Here is a 20,621-nt window from a genome sequence, read left to right on the forward strand (position 1 = left end):
ACCAACAATAAGACAAACAAAAACTCTAAGTCAGGGATGAGCAATCTTTTTCTATAAAACACCTGTGATTTGCAGGTCATATAATCTCTGGGAAAAATTAATTTTGTATGTATTACTACAAATGCTGTAATATACTGAAATAAATGAACACAGAAATATTCTAGTAAAACTAAATGTATGCACATAAATTAATTTTCATATACTCTTTACATTTCATATAATATTCATTTTATTTTTTTCCAATCAATTATAAAATTCTTAGCATTCTTATATCATGGGCCTTATAAAAACAGATGGTACGAAGATTTTTGTCCTGTGGGGTTTACTTTAATGGCTCCTGTTTAAAGTCACAGGTACAATATATATGTGAACTGTCATGGAAAGCAATATGAAAATTTACTGGAAGACATGAAAGAAAACAAAAAAGAAAAAAAAAGAAGTTATGCTATGTTCAGTGACTAAAAACTCAGTATCTTAAAAGACATCAATTCTCCCCTAAAATTGATAAAACTACGCAAAGCAACTCGAATAAATAATCAAATATTTTAACAATTTAATAAACTGGCTCTAAATTTAAACACAAAAACAAAAGGCCAATAATAAACAAAATACCTGAAAGAATTAGAGAATCCTTTTTAACCAAAATACAAAACAAAGCTATGATACAATAAATTAGACAGTGTGGTAGAGGCATAAAGCAGATATACTATTACAAATGATGGTAAGACAAATCAGGATTACTTCACAGAGAAGCTGACATCTCTACTGAGACAGAAAGAATAAGTGAGAACAAGGAATAGGGCAGCGGGCAGAGGACAGAGAGAAGGAAGAGTATTCTAACAGGAAAGAACAGTGTACAAGCAGCTCAGAGAGCAAAAAAGAACACAGACCCTCCAAGGAATGAAGAACACACTAAGTTTAGCTGAACCAGGGAAGAGAAGGGAAGGGAAGGAAAGGGAAAGGTGGCAAGAGTTCAGGGAGGTACACATGCTATAATAAATTAAGCATGTAAAAGTTAAGAATACTAAAGCCAGCAGAAGACAGATAAAGAATCTCATGGTAGGGAACTGGAACTATAAAAATGATGGAATACTGTCAACAGAATTTTAAAAGGAAAAAAAAAGATTATTCTATGCAGCATGAAAGAATGAGTTACACGGGGACAACTCTAAAAGCAACTATACCAGGTGATAGCTGAATATGAAGCAAATTATGACAGTAACAGAGAAATTTGAAAGATTCATGTTTGGATTTTAAAAGTTCCCCAAAGAGTTCATGTTAGGCAATACATCAAGGTTCAGAAGTGAAAAGTGTGTATTACCAGAGTTGTTATGGTTTAGATATTAAGTATCCCCTGAAAAGCTCTTGTGTTAGACAATGCAGGAATGAATGTTCAGTGATAAAATTATTAAGATTATGAGCACTGTAACATCATCAGTGTATTAATCCATTTGATGGATCAATAATTTAAATGAATTACCAGGTGATAACTGCAAGCAGGCAAGGCATGGATGGAAGAAGAAGGTCATTAGGGTGTGGCCTTGGCTCCTATCTTATCCCTGGTTCCTCTACCTCTCTGTTTCCTGCTCCCTTTCTTCTTCTTACCCCCACCACCCACCACCCCCAGCTTTGTATTGCCATTTGCTGAGCAGCTTCCCTCTGCCATGAACTTCTTCTGTGATGTTCTGCCTCACCTCAGACCCTGAGAAATAGATTCAACTGACCATGGACTGAGATCTCTGAAGCCAAGAACCTGATTAAACTTTTCCTCCTTCATATTGTTCTTATGAGATTTTGTCACAGACAAAAAGCTGAGTAACGTGACTCAGAACATATTCAAGAGGCATAATCTTCAAAATGAATCAGATGTAAACTATGGAAAAAGAGTAAAAAAGATGATACCCCAGTGCCTGACTTGGGCAACTCCTCAAATATGTCACCATTCACTTAGAAAAAGTGTATCAAGAAAATGAGAAAAGGGGCTGGGGATGTGGCTCAAACGGTAGTGTGCTCGCCTGGCAGGTTCAATCCTCAGCACCACATACAAAACAAAGATGTTGTATCCACCGATAACTAAAAAATAAATATTAAAATTCTCTTTCTCTCTCTCTGTCTCCTCTCTCACTCTCTCTTTAAAAAAAAAAGAAAAAGAAAAAGAGAAAAATAAGCCACAAATTGAGAGAAAACACTTTAAAAAAAATATCTGATAAAGAACTGTTATCCTAAATATACAAACAACTCAACAAAAAATTCCTGATTAAAAAATGCATACAAGATGCAAACAAATGGCTCTATAAAAAGACATAAAAAACTATGAAAGACATATAAGTAAATAAATAAGCATATGAAAAGACACTAAACATCATATGCCTTTTGCAAACTGCAAACAAAACAATGAGATGCCAATACACACCTATAAGAATGGCCAAAATCCAATATACTGACGACATCAAATGACAGCAAGGATAGGAAGTAACAGAAACTTTCATTCACTGCTGGGAAATCAAAATGTATAGTTGCTTTGGAAGATAGTTGACAGTTTCTCATCTAATAAACATACTCTTAACTATGCAATACAGCAACTGCATTCTTCATTATTTACCCAAATGAATTTGAAAACAGGTCTACACTAAGGATGTTTTTAGCAACTTTGTTCATAACTGCCAAAATTTGGAAATAAACAAGATGTTCTTGAGTAGTGAATGCATAAACAAGACAGTGGTACATACAGACAATAGAACATTAATCAGAGATATAAAGAAATGAGCTACCCAGACATGAAAAGACTTGGACAAACCCTAAACACATACTACTATGTGAAAGAAGCTATTCTGAGACGACCATATTCTGTAAAATTCCAACTATCTGATGTTCTAAAAAGTGTAGTCAATGGCTGCCACTGGAGGGAAACAGAAATGAATGAGTAGGAACAGGGGATTTTATGACCAATGAAAATTATTCTGTATGATTCTACAATGGTAGATACATATCATTATACTATAATATGACAAGAAGAATGAACCCCCACTATGGACTTCAGGTGATAATAATGAGTCAGTGTAGGTTTACTGTATGTTTAAAAAAAAAAAAAAAGCAATAATTAGGGAGGCCCACGTATGTGTGGAGTTAGGGAACATATGAGAATTCTTTGTGGAGTTCTTCTGTAACCTAAAACTACTCTAAAACATAGAGGCTATTAAAAAGAAGGAAAGGAATACAAAAAGAAAGCAGAACAAATGTGAAAGAAGAAAACAAGAAATTTTAAACCAAGAAACTTAATTTTTGCTTTAATTTTGTTTCTATCAGAACATATTATTATGGGCAGTAAACCTCATAGACACATATCTACACATAAGCACATGAAGAATCCCTGTTCTATTTCTATTTCCTGGGATATTTCCTCCTTGATTATCTATTTCAGTCAACACACACACAAACACATACACACATACACCCAATGGAGTCAAGCTTTACTTCTGTCTCTAAGAGACTTTATCTCCAAACTTCTGACCCCTTTTGTGGTTAAAAATTCAACAGACACATCACTAAATGTGAGTTCGAGGATAAAAGAGATTTTGTTTTATTATATTTCCAGTGCCTAGAATAAAGTCTCTAATAAGCACTGAAAGAGTTAATAAATGAACCACTATTTACAAATTGTAAAATCAGAAAGCAATGAGACAGTTGTATAACACTCTGACTCAAAAACGGACCCAACCAAATACAGAATTCTTTATATAAAGGAACCATTTGAAATCAGTAAAGACAAATTCTTTATTAAATGATATTGGGAGAACTAATATATGGAAAAAACTAAGCTGGATCTCTTATACCAAAGTAAATTCCAAATAGTCCAAAGACAGAGTTATACAAAAATAACAGTACTAAGAGAAAATATGAGTGACCATTTCTTCATACCTTAGGAGCAAAAAAATTGATGTTATGACTTCACAAGCATGACAAAAAACAAGAAACAGGAAAGAAAATTTTGACAGCTCTAACTAGAAAGTAAAAAAAAAGTTTGTTGTAAAACTATGTCATGTTATAAATGATGCATAACATTTCTGTCAAGGACAGACTACCTATTATGGTAGTCTTCATAAGATCACTATAAGATTATGGCTTCCATATAACAGAGCTAAAAAATCTCTGTTGCCTAGTGACACTGCAATTAACATGATATCACAACACATTTCTCATGTGTTTGTGGTGACAAACCAAATGCACTCCCAATCGTATAAAAGTATAGCACATAAAATTATATACAGTATACATATATACACTATACAGTATACATTATATATAGTACATAATTAAGTATAGTTCATATACTCAATAATGATGATAAATGGTTACATTAGTAAATTGATTATGCATTTAACATACTATATTTTATCATACTTTTATCATTAGTTTTTAATCAATATTTTAGTGTACCCCTACTGACAAAAAAAATTTGTTGTAAAACTATGTCATGTTACACAAGAAACAACCTCATCTCATCAAAACAGTGTCACCTAATAGCATCATTTTTTCTCATGCTTAATTATTAAATGTTAATTATGTTATTTTGTTTGTCATGGCCCTAGGAATAACATATACCATATAGCCTAATATGTTATAAGCTATACTATCAAGGTTCATATGAGTAAAACTTTTATGATATTTTCACAACAACAAAATAATCAAAAGACAAATGTTTTAGAATGTGTCGCCATCATTAAGTGATATAATGGTGAATCAAACATTTGGATGGCAAAGATAAACAGTAAAGAAGCTGGAAAAAAATCACAATATAAAAGTATCAACAGGTTTATTATTTCAAGAAATTCTCCATAAAATCAATAAATTATCTTTTTATGAGCAAACTCCTTGAGCAGATAATTCCAAAAGGAAATGGAAATAAATAAATGAAGACTGAGAATATAATAAAAATTTTTATGATATTTACCTTTACAAAATTAAAAACTTTAAAAGTAATGTCAGACCTGCTTAAAGGCAAAACTAATCAAAAACTGTAATGTGTATGGAATAACAAATCTATTTCCAGGGATTGATCCTATAAGAATAAAATGACAAGTACCTTAGGATGAATATTATATGTATATATGGATTGAGTTTGAGAACATGTTGTTTATAATAAACTAAGAGCTTGAAGAGCTATTAATAGGAAACTACTTTTAAAAAACTAATGTTACAATCATCCCTTGATATCTATGGAGGATTAGTTCTAGAACCAGCATGCCCCCTCCCAGCACACAGAAATCTACAGATACTCAAGTCCCTTACATAAAATGATATATTTGCCCATAACCTACACACATCTTCCCATGTACTTTAAATGAGTGCTACATTATTTATAATACCTAAAACAATATGACATGGAAGTAGTTGTATTTTATTGCTTAGGGAATAAAGACAAGAGAAAAAAGTTTGTACATGTTCATGTTTGCCCTCTGGTCTCTCACACTGAATAAATTTAGTATAGTTCTTTGTATACTTATCTCAACCCTGTACTTTGCTTGTCCATGGGAAGTAAGGACAGAATACCAACAGCCTATGAGCAGCAAAAACCGGCACATTTCTTCAATGAATGTAGTACAGTTTCACACATTTCTCCATTATCTAGCTTGTAGGGTTTCTAATGATTTTGACTTTATATTGCTCAGAACTGTTTGATGCTTATAAACAATGCATATTACTTTCTAATCAGGAAAAGAGTTCTTTTAGTTAACAGTTAAATGGATAGCAAATTGCGAAAAATAAGTATAAATCATAGAAGATACACACACAGTATTCCACAAGGTACACTGATTCATTCTGATTAGTAGTGTACTCAAGACAAAGTACTCTGATTTGCGAGTAACACACAATTGGGCACAGTGGTGCTCGCCTGTAATTCCAGCTAGATGGGAGGCTGGTGCAGGAAGATCCTCCTGGTGCAGGAGGATCCCAAGTTCAAAACCTGTGAAGGTTTTGAAAAAAAAGGGCTTTATGACAGTTTAAAGTGTTCAGTTAATATGTGAGGACTTGTGTTCAATCCCCAGTATCAGAAAAACAAAACAAAGTAAGACCAAACAAAAAAAGCAAGTCATATATCACATGTGTTAACTTCAAGGTTTTCAGACTGCACTAAGTATTTTCCAAACTAAAAAAAAACATACAATCTACATAAAGACTGGTAATTAGAACCTCAACATTCCAAAGAGTGCTCATTTTGGCTTCTACTATGTCTCATAAGCTACCTACATTTTTAAAAATAATATAAAGTTGACAGATGCCTATAATCCCACCTTCTCAGGAAGCTAAGGCAGGAGGATTAAGTTCAAGACCAGCCTGAATAACACTGAGAGACCTTGTCTCAAAACAGTATTTTTTTTAAGGGAGCTAGGGTTTTGCTCAATGATAAAGCACCCAAGCACCTCTGGGTTCAATTCCCAGTACAGCAAAAAAGGAAGAAAATTTTTTTTAAAATTTTAATTAATAAAGTCACATCTCTAACAGCTATAGGTGCTTTGCAGTACAGGAGACGAAGCACTTGGCTTGGTGTTCAAATTCTGTTCCTTTAGAAAAGTAAATAACTCTACTTTAAACAAACAAGACAAAGTATAGTTTCTGAAGACAGATAACCTAGGTACAAATCTTGGTTCTATTCTGTTCACTAGCTATATAAACTTAGATATCTGTGTTATCTTTAATAAAAATTTACCATGTGAATATATTAATTCTTTGCTCAAGATCTAGAACCATTCTAGGAACCCTCATATTTTCAGACAACCATATCCATGAATACTAGACATAATAATTCTTCTGAAGACAAAAGACACAAGACAAGGGGGGAAGCAAATTAATAATATAATGAACACTGAATAGAAAAAACAGATTTACAGCCTTGCAAACATATAATGCCAACTAAGATGGTATCATATGCACCGAGTGACCTCAGACTTTAAGCAAAACCATAAACAGGGCGAGGTTTGTGTTGGGGTCCATCACCTCCTCTTCCAGAACCCCTCCTCCCCAATATCATTCTTTACACTGCTAGATACATATATATATGTATGAATATATATATTCATTCTTACCAACCTACATTGCTCCCTAGTTTATGGACATGCAGTATCCCCAGACTCTCTGGCCATCATCTTCAACAATAATTTTACTAAGTGCTAGAGTAGTAAAAACTTCCACTGTGCTTCATCCTTCCTCTGTCCTTTTATCTAAACAGCCAATACATAAAATACATTCTACCAATAAAGTATTTTTTGCTACTAACTTTACTTTCTTTCTAAACTTTGAAAATGGTTCCAGAAATTCCAATTAAAAAAAAAAAAAAAGTATCTTCCCTTAGAAAGCAATCATGTATGGACAAAACAAATTCTGAAAAACACTGAATCTCATTCTCCAAAACCTCCTGCAAAACATGTAATGTCAACACAAAAGTGGCCAAGAAAATATATGATACGGATAATCTCTATGCAGTATTATGTTGGCCCTGGGTTCAATCCTCAGCACCATCAAAAAGAAAAAAAAAAAAAAAGTATTATGTTGACTAGTAGGAAGTAGCAACCTGGAGGTGAATGAGAAATATAAGCAAATTAATAGGGAGGTACAATACAGCTATTCTTCATCTATTAAGGTAATCAAAGATATTTAACTTTGATTGTACTAACCAAAAACAGATAAAAAGATAATCAAAAAAACTCACATTATAATATATCTACATAATAATTTGGTTATTTGATCATGGCTAATACATTATCATGATTTGAAAACAGAAAGAAATTAACTTGTATTCCACAGAATCCCCCAAAAAACTAAAAATTAGATGAAAAGACAAGAACTTCTTTTTATTTCTCAAATGAAAGAGGTTATTTAATCACCAAATTTCTAACAGAGTAATAGCTCTGCTTAAGCTAATAAAAATCTAAAAATATACTTACATTTAACTTAACAGTCTGCATTTCCAGAAATGTTATATGAACTAGTACCTCCTACTTTACAAAAGCATAATTAGAAGAGATGAAAAATGATATTAAATAAGAAAAATTTATTAAGAAATAAGAAAAAATTGTAGGATTAAAGGTTTATTTGGGGGCTGGGGATGTGGCTCAAGTGGTAATGCGCTCACCTGGCATACACAAGGCGCTGAGTTCAATCCTCAGCACCATATAAAAATAAAGATGTTGTGTCCACCGAAAACTAAAAAATAAATATTAAAAAAATTTTTTTCTCTCTCTCTTAAAAAAAATGTTTTTTTGGTGCATGCCTACTGTTTTAGTTTGACTGAATTAACTTTAGGCACACATTTTTAAAAGCTAGTCTAGAAATGACTGATTTAGGATTCTAGCTTAACAAAATGGTCTGCCCCATCCCTAAAGTTATTATTACCATTTGTTGTTGTTTTGCCATGTAAGTGATTATACATATTAAGGAATGATCCAAAAGTTGATTTTCCTTTTATGATTAAACAGTATAGTCACACATGGGGGCGGGGGAGGGGGGGATCCTTTAAGTCCAAAATAAAATGAACAGAAAAAGATGTTCCTTAACATACGTATCTTCATATTATATGTATTGATTTCTTGCATATAAATCAGCAAGGAAAACAATAATGGAAAATGTAATAGGGAAGGACTATTTTGAAAGTTTCTAAACTTCTCTAAATACGCTTTTTACTGCATAATTGTTGTCTCTACACTTTGGACAAAGGGACTCCCTATCTATACTGCCCCTCCTCCATTTGGAAAAGCAAAAGTAGGGAAAGAGGGAGGAGAAAGTTATATAAATTCATTGTCAATGGCATCCTACTCCTTCGCTTTTTCTATCTCAAGAATGTTAATGAGAGCCACATGAAATATAGAGGGAAAAACACATAAAGAACTCTTTTACCCATGTTCTTTCAGGCATATTTCACTGATTGCAATGGTTTGAAAATACTCCATTATTTTACACTAGTCACGTTTTTCATACTAGCTAATTTTAAAAAATGTTATTCACAATTTCAGTCCTAGGATAAAGAGGTTTTACTAAGAACTTCAGGGAATGAAGGCGAGAATATTTACAATTTCTTCTGACTGAAAAGACATCAAGACTGTAATAGATCCTCTCTTAAAGATGCTACTCTCCTTGAGATTATACATAACGGTGAAAAGTGGGCAATTAGTGCTGGTCCAAAAAGCAAGAGCAGGAGATATCTCAGAAGCCCAGCTTCTAAAACTCAAGCTTTCCTGATGGAACCTAGTTAAATTATTCTACAATAGTAACCAATTTAAAATAACTGAGCAGAAACAAAATTTACTAACTTTTTAAGGGAAAAAGTTTGAATTTAACTTTCTAAATTAAATCTCAATCAAACATTATCATGACTTATATACATAAATGTGTTGAATTTCTATTTATGGTGTGGAAAAATAGTATGTAAAGGAGAGGAAGGGTACAAATAATTGATTTTAAAAGATTTTCTAAAGAAAACAGTCTTTAAAGCTATCAAATTTCATTTCACTTTTTTGTGGTACTGGGGACCTGAAATAAAGTTCACTTTACCACAGAGCTATATACCCAGTCCATTTTTTTTGCTTTTTAATTCTGAGACAGGGTTTTATTAAGTTGCTTCAGCTGTCCTTGAATTTGCAATCCTCCAGCCTCAAATTCCAACCAAGGTCACTGGGATTACAATGTACCACCATGCATAGGGATCTATGCAAATTTCTAATGAGGAAGAAGGCTAGTAGAAGGTCTTGAAGAAGCAATGCACTTCTCGGGAAAATTTTATGCTTACTTAAATTTTGGTTCAACATGTATTAATTGTGTGATCTTACCAAATCTAAATCTTTATACATTTTCTCAAGCATTACCTGTATAAATTATTTCTCTAATTCACTGAACACAGTCCATATTGGATTTAGAATATCATCTAAAATAACTTAAGTCATGAAACAAATTATTTTTAGTCAGTGATTAAAATTAATGCTTTAACTGATTTTTCATAAATAACTATATACAACTTTGGCAGTCCATCTATCAATTTTATTTTTTGCTTTTTTAATAAATGTTTGTTTCCTACTTAAGTAACATGTTCTGCATGAATGGCAATCAAGCATCTTTTAAAACAAGAACTGTATATATTATACTTAAAGTATACAACATGTTTTGATATATATATGCATAGTGAAATGATTACTTTAGTCAAGCTAATTGATATCTTTTTATAATTTCCAGTTAGTAAGTATACTACATTATCTTCCATTTAATACTCTGATATCTGCAGAGTTTTTACTCTATTAATCTGTCACCAATTAATAAAAGTAAAATAAATGCCAAATGTTCTCTAATTAAACTGCTATGAAGCTACTTTCCTGAATTGTTCTATTAAAGTCACTCATCTTTTAACACTTAAAAATATAATTAACGTGTATTCAAAAGAACTATTTTCATAAAATAAAAAAATTTAAATATAAAAGTCATATATTAATTTCCAACCAAGCAAAAAAAAAATCATATATTGCTGGGCACAGTGGCATATGCCTGTAATCCCAGCAGCTCAGGAGACTGAGGCAGGAGGATCACAAATTCAAATCCAGTCTCAGCAATTTAGGGAGGCCCTGTCTCAAAACAAAATATTAAAAAAAAAAAAAAAATGTGTGTGGGGATGAAGCTCAGTTGTTGAGTAACTCTGGGGTCAATCATGGGTACCAAAAAAAGCCATATAAAATCAAGGTGTCATTTCCTTCATTAGAATAATATTTCTTCTCATAGAAACAGTAAAATACGAACAAGTTTAAAAACAAAATCAATATTCTTCTAGAAAAATAATGTGACAATTTAAAGAAAAAAAAAATCAACAAGTCCCTCCTAAAGTAGCTATATACATCTTCTTATTCCTCATAGTGCTACTTAATTTTTCCTTATAAGTGACTCTTTTAAAACATTTTAAGTACATATGAAGGTCTGATGTCTACTTTGGCATTTAACATGGATCTAGAAAAAAATGGCAGCTAAACATTTTTAATTACAAGTTTTTAAACTGCCTAATTAAAAAAAATAAAAATGTGGAATCAATGATTTATCTTTTTTCCAATAAAAAAGCTAGAAACTTAGTTTAAAACCAAGAAAATAAATCCAAATTATTTTTATCTCTTTTCTGAAATACGTAAGTGTGAATAATTTTTGTTCCCTTCTTCCTTATTATGTCAAAAATCTACAATACTTTTCAAAGTTAGAAAGTCTTCAAAAGAAATCAAAATTTCATTTTAAATGTAAAAATATAACAGTAATTCACTTACCAGCGCCTGAGACATATTCTGTGATCATATTCACTTATTTTTTAAAGTATCAAAATAAATATAACAAAACTGATAATATAGAAAACCACACCACCTTGAGAATCAGTACAAACCTCATAAGAAAGTTGCTTCACATTCACAGATTAAAACCTCTTCCAAGCTGGGGTTTGCAATGGGGCACTCTTGTAATCCCAGCAGCTAGGGAGGCTGAGGCAGGAGTATTGAGAGTTGGAAGCCAGCCTCAACAACTTAGCAAAGTGCTATGCAACTCAGCGAGACCCTGTCTCTAAATAAAATACAAAAGGGCTGGGGATATAGCTTAGTGGTTAAGTACCCCTGAGTTTAATCCCTGGTACCAAAAAAAAAAAAAAAAAAATCCACAAATACTCTCTTAATATTCTTTAAGTATATAAAGACTCTGTTAGGGCTGCCATTGGTTGTGGCTCAGTGGCAGAGCACTTGCCTCGCACATGTGTGACACTGGGTTCAATCCTCAGCACCACATAAAATAAATGAACAAAATAAAGTTATTGTGTCCATGTATAACTAAAAATTTTTTTAAAAAAAAATCAAAAAATATTGTTAACCTTCTCTTTTAATATCTTATTTCACTGACATTTTTCTGCTTTCTCTATATATTTTTATGCTTCAATAATTGTAAATTTAACTACTAAATGCACCTTCTAAAGTATTGTTCCTCCCCAACCTCCTTAAAATATTGTTCCTCCCCAACCTCCTTACATGACTATGTACTCCTTTATATGAAACTCATCAGTTAACAGAATCCACAAACATTTATTAAATGCCTCCAACCACCCAATTGCTCGGTTAGGTTATATTAAACCTTCTATGTTGCCAGGCATGGTGGCACCTGCCTGTAATCCTAGCAACTCAAGAGGCAGGAGGCCAGCCTCAGCAACTTAGTAAGACCCTGTCTCAAAAAAAGTGAGATCATACAGTACTTATTAAGTACCTGGCTTACTCTAATTTATATAGTAATCTATAATTCTATCCATGTTGTCACAAATGATAGCATTTCATTCTTCTTTGTAGCTAAATAATAATCCATTGAGCATAGACACCACACTTCCTTCATTTGTCAGTTGATGGATACTAAGGTTGTCTCCATTTCTTGGCTATGTTGAAAAATGCTCTAATGAAAACGGGAATGTGCCAGGTATAGTGGCGCAGGCCTATAACCTCAGCAGCTCAGGAGAATGAGGCAGAAGTTCAAAGTCATCCTCAGCATCTTAGTGAGGACCTAAGCAATTCAGTGAGACTCTTGTCTCTAAAATTTTATATAAAAAAGAACTAGGGATGTGGTTCAGTAGTTAAGTGCCCCTGGATTCAATCTCAAGAACAGAGAGAGAAAGAGAAAGAGAAGGGGGGGGGGAGGGAGGGAGAAAGGGAATGTGGATGTCTCTTTAACATACTAACTTTACATCTTCTGGATACATATCCAGTGGTGGGATTGCTAGTAGTTCTATTTTTAACTTTTTGAGTAATCTCCATATTGTTTGGCTATAGAAATTTATACTCCCACCTACATTCTTGCCATCACTTGTTATCTTGGTCTTATTGATAACAGCCTTGATTTGTATATCTGTGCTGATTAGTGATACTGAGCATTTTTTTCAAATAGCTCTGGCTATCTGTTATGACTTCTTTTGAGAAATGTCTATTTTTTAAATCAGATTATTGGTATCTTCTCTATATTAACACTCTTTTCTATATATAAACACTTTTTGTTCCAATATCACTACCTTATTCTAAACATTCTAAGATATTCTCTTAACCTGAGGCAATAAAATAAAGAAAACATCAACTTTATTACATAGCACTAATGTTGAAGACTTCATGAATATCAATTAATGCATGTATCTGGTACAGTAGACATTACTAGTGCTCACCTAGTGTTTCTAATTCTACTGTCATTCTGGACACATAATAAGATCATATTTTCTTGCCCCTCTTGATGGAACACAAGATCAAAGACTATACCATTGCTCCAGCCAATGAAATACAAAGAAAAGTAATATACCACTTCCACAGGGAAGCACTTAAAATTGGAATCTAATTCTTCATGCTATCTTGCCCTACTTTATCAAAGAAGTACAACTTGGTAAGAAATTGCCACAAGACTGAAGTAGCTCCAGGAGGTTGTGCTAACACATGAAAAGCTGCCCAGAGTTTTGGCTAGCTATATCACAAAAAACAGCATGAAAAGATCATACTCTCATTCTATTATTCCATCACTGTCATTTATATTATTATTCCACATGTGGCACTAATTTTAGTATCACAATATACACTCACCTATTCTGATTCTAATTTCCTCAACTTGTATAATAAAAACTTGTTTTTGAGGAGAATTTCTAGGAGTGGGGTTAGTAGAAGGCCATAAATGAAACATTCTACAAAGTTATCTACAAATAACTGTGCAGTTCAAACCCTGATTCTTTTTGTACTTATATTATTATTTTGACTTTTTTTCACATATTTCTATTCCATCTTTAGTCTTCGATATCTCCTTACGTTATGTGCCTTTCTGAAAGAAATTTAAATTTGGAATTTTAATATTTTTCAACTATATTGGTGCTACTGAAGAATTTCATATCACTTTGTCCTTACAACTGCAAAAGCATAAAGGATATTACAAAATGATCATATTTCTCTAATAACCAGCAAATAGCAAAAATACATTTCTCATCTTTAAAAAAAATCTGACATTTGTCTATAATAAAGCTAAGTACTAAGTACTTACCAGTGTGACTTTGGGCAAATTATAGAACTTTGGAACCTCAGCACTAAAAATGTAATAAGTAACAATAATTGAAACTCAGAAGATGGACAATAACTTAGACTGCTCAAGTAGTCATACATAAAGGATTATTCAGGAGCAAAAAATCCATTAAGTGGGAAGGTTAGCTTGTGAACACTCAATGTAGAGAAGAGCAGAGGTGAGTGGCAAGATTTAAAAGTTTCACAATGCCAAGACTGTGTAACTTTGAAGAAAATGCCCAGGTACAATGATCACTTAGAAAGATATGATAAGAAAGGCAGACAAATAGGCTGGATGGGTGGGTTATGCTTAATGATCCCCAAGCACCCAAGCTGAGAATCTTGCCTTTTCTTGATAAAATCTGAATTCTACAATCTTTATTACTGTTCTTCTTACTTAGAAATTATTTTAACGCCACTTTTCCCTATCCTATCATGCTCTACTAATCACTATGAGCTAACTAGTGATATAAAACCCACTGTAGTAGAAATAATTATATTACATATCCATATCAAAACCACAAATATTAAGAAAAGTTGCACATCAACAATAATTACATAAATATATAAATCACATAAAATATTGTTTGTGCACAGGCAAATAGGTATAAAACCATAAACTGCATGGATATATAAAACAATTTCAGAATACAGGTGTTTCTAAAGAGGAAAATAATGAGAAATCAACTTTATCTGTAATGTTCTCTTTATTACAAAGTAACACTGAAGCAAAAATGACAAAAATAATAATATTCCATACATTAAGTTCATGGATCCTTGTCCTATACTTATTGTGAAATACCTTTAAAATTAGAAGAAAAACTAACATTGCAAAAGGGCAATGAATTGGACATGTTCATCATAAAACAAAATTTTGAGGTGGGGATGAAGGGTACTGGGAATTGAACTCAGGGGCACTTAATCAACTGAGCCACATCCCCAGCCCTATTTTGTATTTGATTTAGAGACAGGGTCTCACTGAATTGCCCAGCACCTCACCATTGCTGAGGCTGGCTGTGAATTTGTGATCCTCCTGCCTTACCCTCCAAGCTGCTGGGATTACAGCTGTATGCTACTGTACCCAGCACAAAACAAATTTATAGTATTTAAAATTTTTCACAATAGGCCACAAAAATGATTTGATCTTTCCATTCATCTTCTAAGCCAAATATGACTATCACTATTCTTCAGTAAAACTACCTGAAATAATAATAGGGAGACTAGTTCTACTGTCCATTCCACAATTATATATTTATAAAATAACACATGCATTTAGGAAAGTTTAAAGTGGGTAGTAAATTATAATTTAAAGCTTTCTCCTTAATCTTATTTATTTTGTTGTTGTTGTTGTATTGTTGTTGTTAAGATGCTGGATGTCATTAGCTATCCAACAGTAGACAAATCATTTAACTTTCATTCTGAATGTAACCATATTTAAAATGAGATTATTATCTTCCCTACATCACAAGACTATTATAGGCTAAATGCCACCCAGATACAAATTATTATTTATTTTTTAAAAACACAGTGTTACAATTTGGATCTGAAATGTTCTCCAAAAGCTCATGTGCTCCAAGCTTGGTTCCCCAATGCAGCAGTGTTCACAGGTCGGGCCTGTGGACATGAATAGATCAAAAAGACTCTAACCTCATCAATAAATTAATACATTGATGAATTCACAGTTTTTTAATAGGCTATTGGGAGGTGGCAGAAACTTTAGGAGATGGGGACTAGCTGAATAAAGTAGATTACTGGGGTCATGCTCTTGGAGGGTTATAGTTTGTCCCCACTCCTTCTTCTGACTGCTTCCTGGCCACCATGAGCTAAGCAGCTCTGCTCCACTGCATACTGCCTACCATGATGCTCTGCCTCAATAAAGACCTAAAAAGCAATGGAGTCAACCAACCATAAACTGAAACCTCTCAAACCATGAGCTAAAATAAATCTTTCCTCCTTTAAGTTGATTTTCTCAGGTATTTTGTCACAGTGAAATAAAGCTGACTAACACAAGTATACACAAACCTACAAACATATAGAAGCACATAAACACACATATATACAGTGTTATTATCCAGCAGGTCACTAAAGAAATAATAAAATTCATTATAGAAGTATCTAAACCTCTATTTTCTTAAATTCTACAGTAAAAATTGATTGAAAACATTTTCATTTTAGGTATTATTTTAAGTATTTAACATTGAAAATAAAATTCTATGAAGTAACAGCTTGAAATTTAACTGAAAATACTTACCTTAACAAAATTATCAGGAAACATTCCTCTTCTCCCATTTAGTTCTCCTTCTAGCCATCCTTCCTCCTGTAGTTTTTTCACATTTCTGATGATTTCCCCAACTCGAATAGTTAATTCATCATCATGCACAGCATCATAATCATACTCCACAATATAGTCAACTAAAAAAGGGGAGGGAAAAAAGAAATGTCTAAAATCTAATTCACAAAATACTTATAAATAATATTAACAAATTAAAACTACTTAAGTCTGATTACCAACACTGGTTAACACAACATAAACATCATCATCACCTGTCTTAATGATTTCAATATGTGACTATATCAACAAATTTATTATCTTAGTACAGAACACATACAGCTTTTAAGTGAGAGCCTCAAAAGAAATAAAACATGTAACTCATTCCATTACATTCTTAAAATCAGATGTATACTCTTTGTGGCAGAGAGACTCTACAGTGGTCCCCTGGTTACCACCCCCATCCCATATTCACATCATTTTGTAATTCCTTCTCCTTGAGTGGGAATGTGACCTGTGACTGACTTGTATCCAATAGAATATGACAAAAATGACTGACTACATGTGATTAAGAAAAATTGTAATGCCCATCTTGCTAGGGGTCTCGTTCCCTTCTAGCTTTGAAAATATACACTGCTACACTTTGTAAACTGGCCTATGGAGAAGGCCACAAGCAAGTAATGAGGGGAGGCCTCTGATTGAGTCCCTCAGTCCAACAATGAATAGTAACTGAGGAAGTTAGCAATCACATGAACTTACAAACAGATCTTTCCCCACTAGAGCCCCAGATGAGAAGCCAACCCTAACCAATACCTTCAGCGCAGATTTATAAAAGTTCCAACTAACCAAGCCCATACTCAAAAACCACAGAAACAATAAATATATATTGTTCTGAACTATTAAATTTGTACTGATACCATTATAGAAAAAAAAACGAAAATACCCTACAACAAAGATTAATAAGTTCTCTATTTTTCATTCTTTAAGAATCAGATTTGGGATTATAACACATCATATACAAATACCATTAATATTTTATACGGCTCAATGTTTTCTAAAAGGGGAATAACAGATTTTCTATTCCAGATGGTAGATTAGCCATACTCCATTAATATTTTTTCCTACAAAAATAATAAGAAGGCATTATTAGGTGATTTTGTCATTGTGGGAACATCAAAAAGTTCTTCAAGATCAGAGCTGTGGTGGAAGGGGCCATGCCTGACTGGTTCAAAAAGCACTGATCCAACAGACGGCTGGGAGCCGCCGAGAAGCAACCAGCAAGCAGGGAGATTGCTGCAGATTCTGTGGAATCCTGCAGCCTGAACACTCACTGAACCCCGGGCTGAGTTCGGGATTTCAGACGGGGAAGGAAATGGGACAGTTCTATCCCCCACAATGGAAACTCCACCAAGGAAACCAGCGGCCACCATCTTGGAGAGCTGAAGTAACCACCGCCACTCTCCAACAGATTGCAACAATAAAACAGGTGCATGTTACTCAGCTCATTTCCCATACAGCGGGGAATTCGCATAAAATCTCTCCTAGGCTCTCCGGGGGAGAGATTATCAGAGCAAGCCTGCATAAAGATGCGGGGAAAACTAGAGACACCCAACCTTCAACTCCGGCTCCCATCAGCGGGGAAAACAAAACCTGTATTGCCAGCCTGGGGGGGGGGGAGCGGAAAAGATCAAAACAATAGAGTGCGGGGTGGTGTCTCAATAGTCACCTTCCAGGCCCAGAGTACAGTTTGAACTGCCGAGAGGCATCACTCAGGGGAAATCTGGTCTAGCAGAAGAAACCAGGACTAGCAGGAGAAACCAGGGGACTAGAGGCCAGGCCCTCACAGCTGGAGAACACACGCCCACCAGCGAAACTCCACAAGCCGCCCGAGCGACTACACGGCTGGAGTCTGCCCGCCAGCAACCGACCCCACGACTAGGCAGCTAGAGATTGCCCACCCACCAGCAACAGCCAGCCCATTGCCCCTGCGACTGGGTGGCTGGAGACCGCACGCTAGCCTGCAACAACCAGCCCATTGCCCCCGAGATTGAGCGGCTAGAGATCGCCCGCCCACCAGAGACAGCCGGCCCATTGCCCCTGTGACTGAGCAGCTGGAAACCGCACGCAGGAGGGTGACCAATCGTCCGGCGGCTGCCCGCGCAACTGGGCAGCTGGGGACCGCCCGCCCACCTGCGAAAACCGGCCCATTACCCCTGCGATTGGACGGCTAGAGATCGCCCACCCACCAGCAACAGACGGCCCATTGCCCCTACAACTGTGCGGCTGGAAACCACATGCCCGCGGGCGACTGATCGCCCTCTGGCTGACCATGCGACTGGGCAGCTGGAGACCGCCTGCCTGCCGGCGACAGACCGCACGACTAGGCGACAGACCGCACGACTAGGCGGCTAGAGATCGCCCGCCCACCAGCAACAGCAGCCCGTTGCTGCTGCGACTGGGCAACTGGAGACCGCAAGCCGTCAGGCGACTAATCGCCTGCAGGCTGCCAGCACGACTGGGCGGCTGGAGACCGCCCAGCCCCCGGCATCCGGGAGCTGAAACCAACCAGAGACAGCCCAGTCCCACCCCTCCATTCGGACACCCCAGTAAGGAGCCTGGGGCCCGCCATAGCAGAGAGGTGATGTCACTGGAGCTCGACCTTCGGAATTCCTTCCCAACAGAATCCACTTTAGCAAGCAGAGTCTACCAACACAAAGGAGAGACAACAGAGATAAAAAACCAAAACAAATTTATAGAAGAGAGCAAAAACACAGCAATCAAATAGAGCTGGAAAGTAGCGTGAACATCATGAAAAAACAAGGGAAAAAGGAGTACAAACAATGCAGGACAACTTAAATCTACAGGAGGACCTAGAAGCATCAGAAACAGTGATAGGGAAAGAACTCAAGGCATACCTAACTCAGAAGGAAAGGAATATTAGAGAAGACATGAGACAGCAAGTCAAAACAATAAAAGTATATTTTGAAAATGAATTAAACAAACAAACTCAAATGGCAAAGAATGAGCTTTACCAGGAGATAGAGATCTTTAAAAAAAAACAGTAATCCTAGAAATGCAGGAAACTATAAACCAAATTAAGAACTCACACAAGAATATTACAAAGAGACTAGATCAAGTAGAAGTCAGAATATCAGATAATGAAGACAAAGTTTATCAACTTGAAGAGAATATAGTAAACACAGAAAAGATGCTTAAATCCCACAAGCAATCTATTCAAGAAATATGGAATGTCATAAAAAAACCAAATTTGAGAGTCATCAGGATAGAAGAAGGCAAAGAGAATCAAACCAAAGGAATGGACAACCATTAAATAAAATAATTCTAGAAAACTTCCCAGAGATGAAAGATGGAATGGATTGCCAAATCCTGGAAGCCTACAGGACCCTAAACATTCAAAATCATAATAGACCAACTCCAAGACATATAATTATGAAGACAGCCAACATACACAACAAGGAGAGAATATTAAAAGCTACGAGAGAAAGGAGGCAGATTACATTCAGGGGTAAACCAATTAGGTTAACGACTGGTTTTCCATCACAGACTTTAAAAGCGAGAAGATCCTGGAACAATGTATTTCAAACGCTGAAAAATAATGGTTTCCAAACAAGAATACTGTATCCAGCAAAATTAAGCTTCAGATTTGACAATGAAATTAAAATCTTTCACGATGAACAAAAGCTAAAAGAATTCGCAGCCAGAAAACCAGCACTGCAAAGCATTTTGAGCAAAATACTACAAGAAGAGAAATTGAAAAATAGTGCCCAAAACTAACAGCAGGAGGTATCTCAGTAAAGGGTGAGGAAAATAACCAAAAAAGTAAAAACTAGCCAAACTAAAATAAATAAATAAACAAACATGACTGGAAGTACAAATCATATTTCAATTGTAACCTTAAATGTTAATGGACTAAACTCACCAATCAAGAGACATAGGCTAGTAACCTGAATCAAAAAAACAAATCCAACAATATGCTGCCTTCAAGAGACTCATATGATAGGGAAAGACATACATAGGCTGAAGGTAAAAGGTTGAGAAAAATCATATCACTCACATGGCCCTCGGAAGCAAGCAGGAATGGCCATACTCATATCGAATAAAATCAACTTCAAACCTAAGTAAATCAAAAGGGATGAAGAAGGACACTATATACTGTTAAAAGGAACCATTCACCAACAAGACATAATAATTATCAATTTGTATGCACCAAACAATGGAGCTGCAACATTCATAAAACAAACTCTCCTTAAGTTCAAGAGTCAAAT

General features: G+C 34.9%; 1 protein-coding gene across 2 annotated transcripts in view; it reads right to left on the minus strand.

Moving 5' to 3' along the window:
* The window catches only part of Cd2ap (CD2 associated protein), a 97,157-nt gene that overhangs the window by 54,040 nt on the left and 22,496 nt on the right, over window positions 1–20,621 (minus strand). For both annotated transcript variants that reach the window (XM_013355819.4, XM_005318598.5), the window contains exon 2: window positions 16,318–16,478. In XM_013355819.4, coding sequence (XP_013211273.2) covers window positions 16,318–16,478 — 161 coding nt within the window. The remainder of the gene's footprint in view (window positions 1–16,317; window positions 16,479–20,621) is intronic.

Source organism: Ictidomys tridecemlineatus, chromosome 8 (genome assembly GCF_052094955.1).
Source record: "Ictidomys tridecemlineatus isolate mIctTri1 chromosome 8, mIctTri1.hap1, whole genome shotgun sequence".
NCBI classification, from domain to species: domain Eukaryota; kingdom Metazoa; phylum Chordata; class Mammalia; order Rodentia; family Sciuridae; genus Ictidomys; species Ictidomys tridecemlineatus.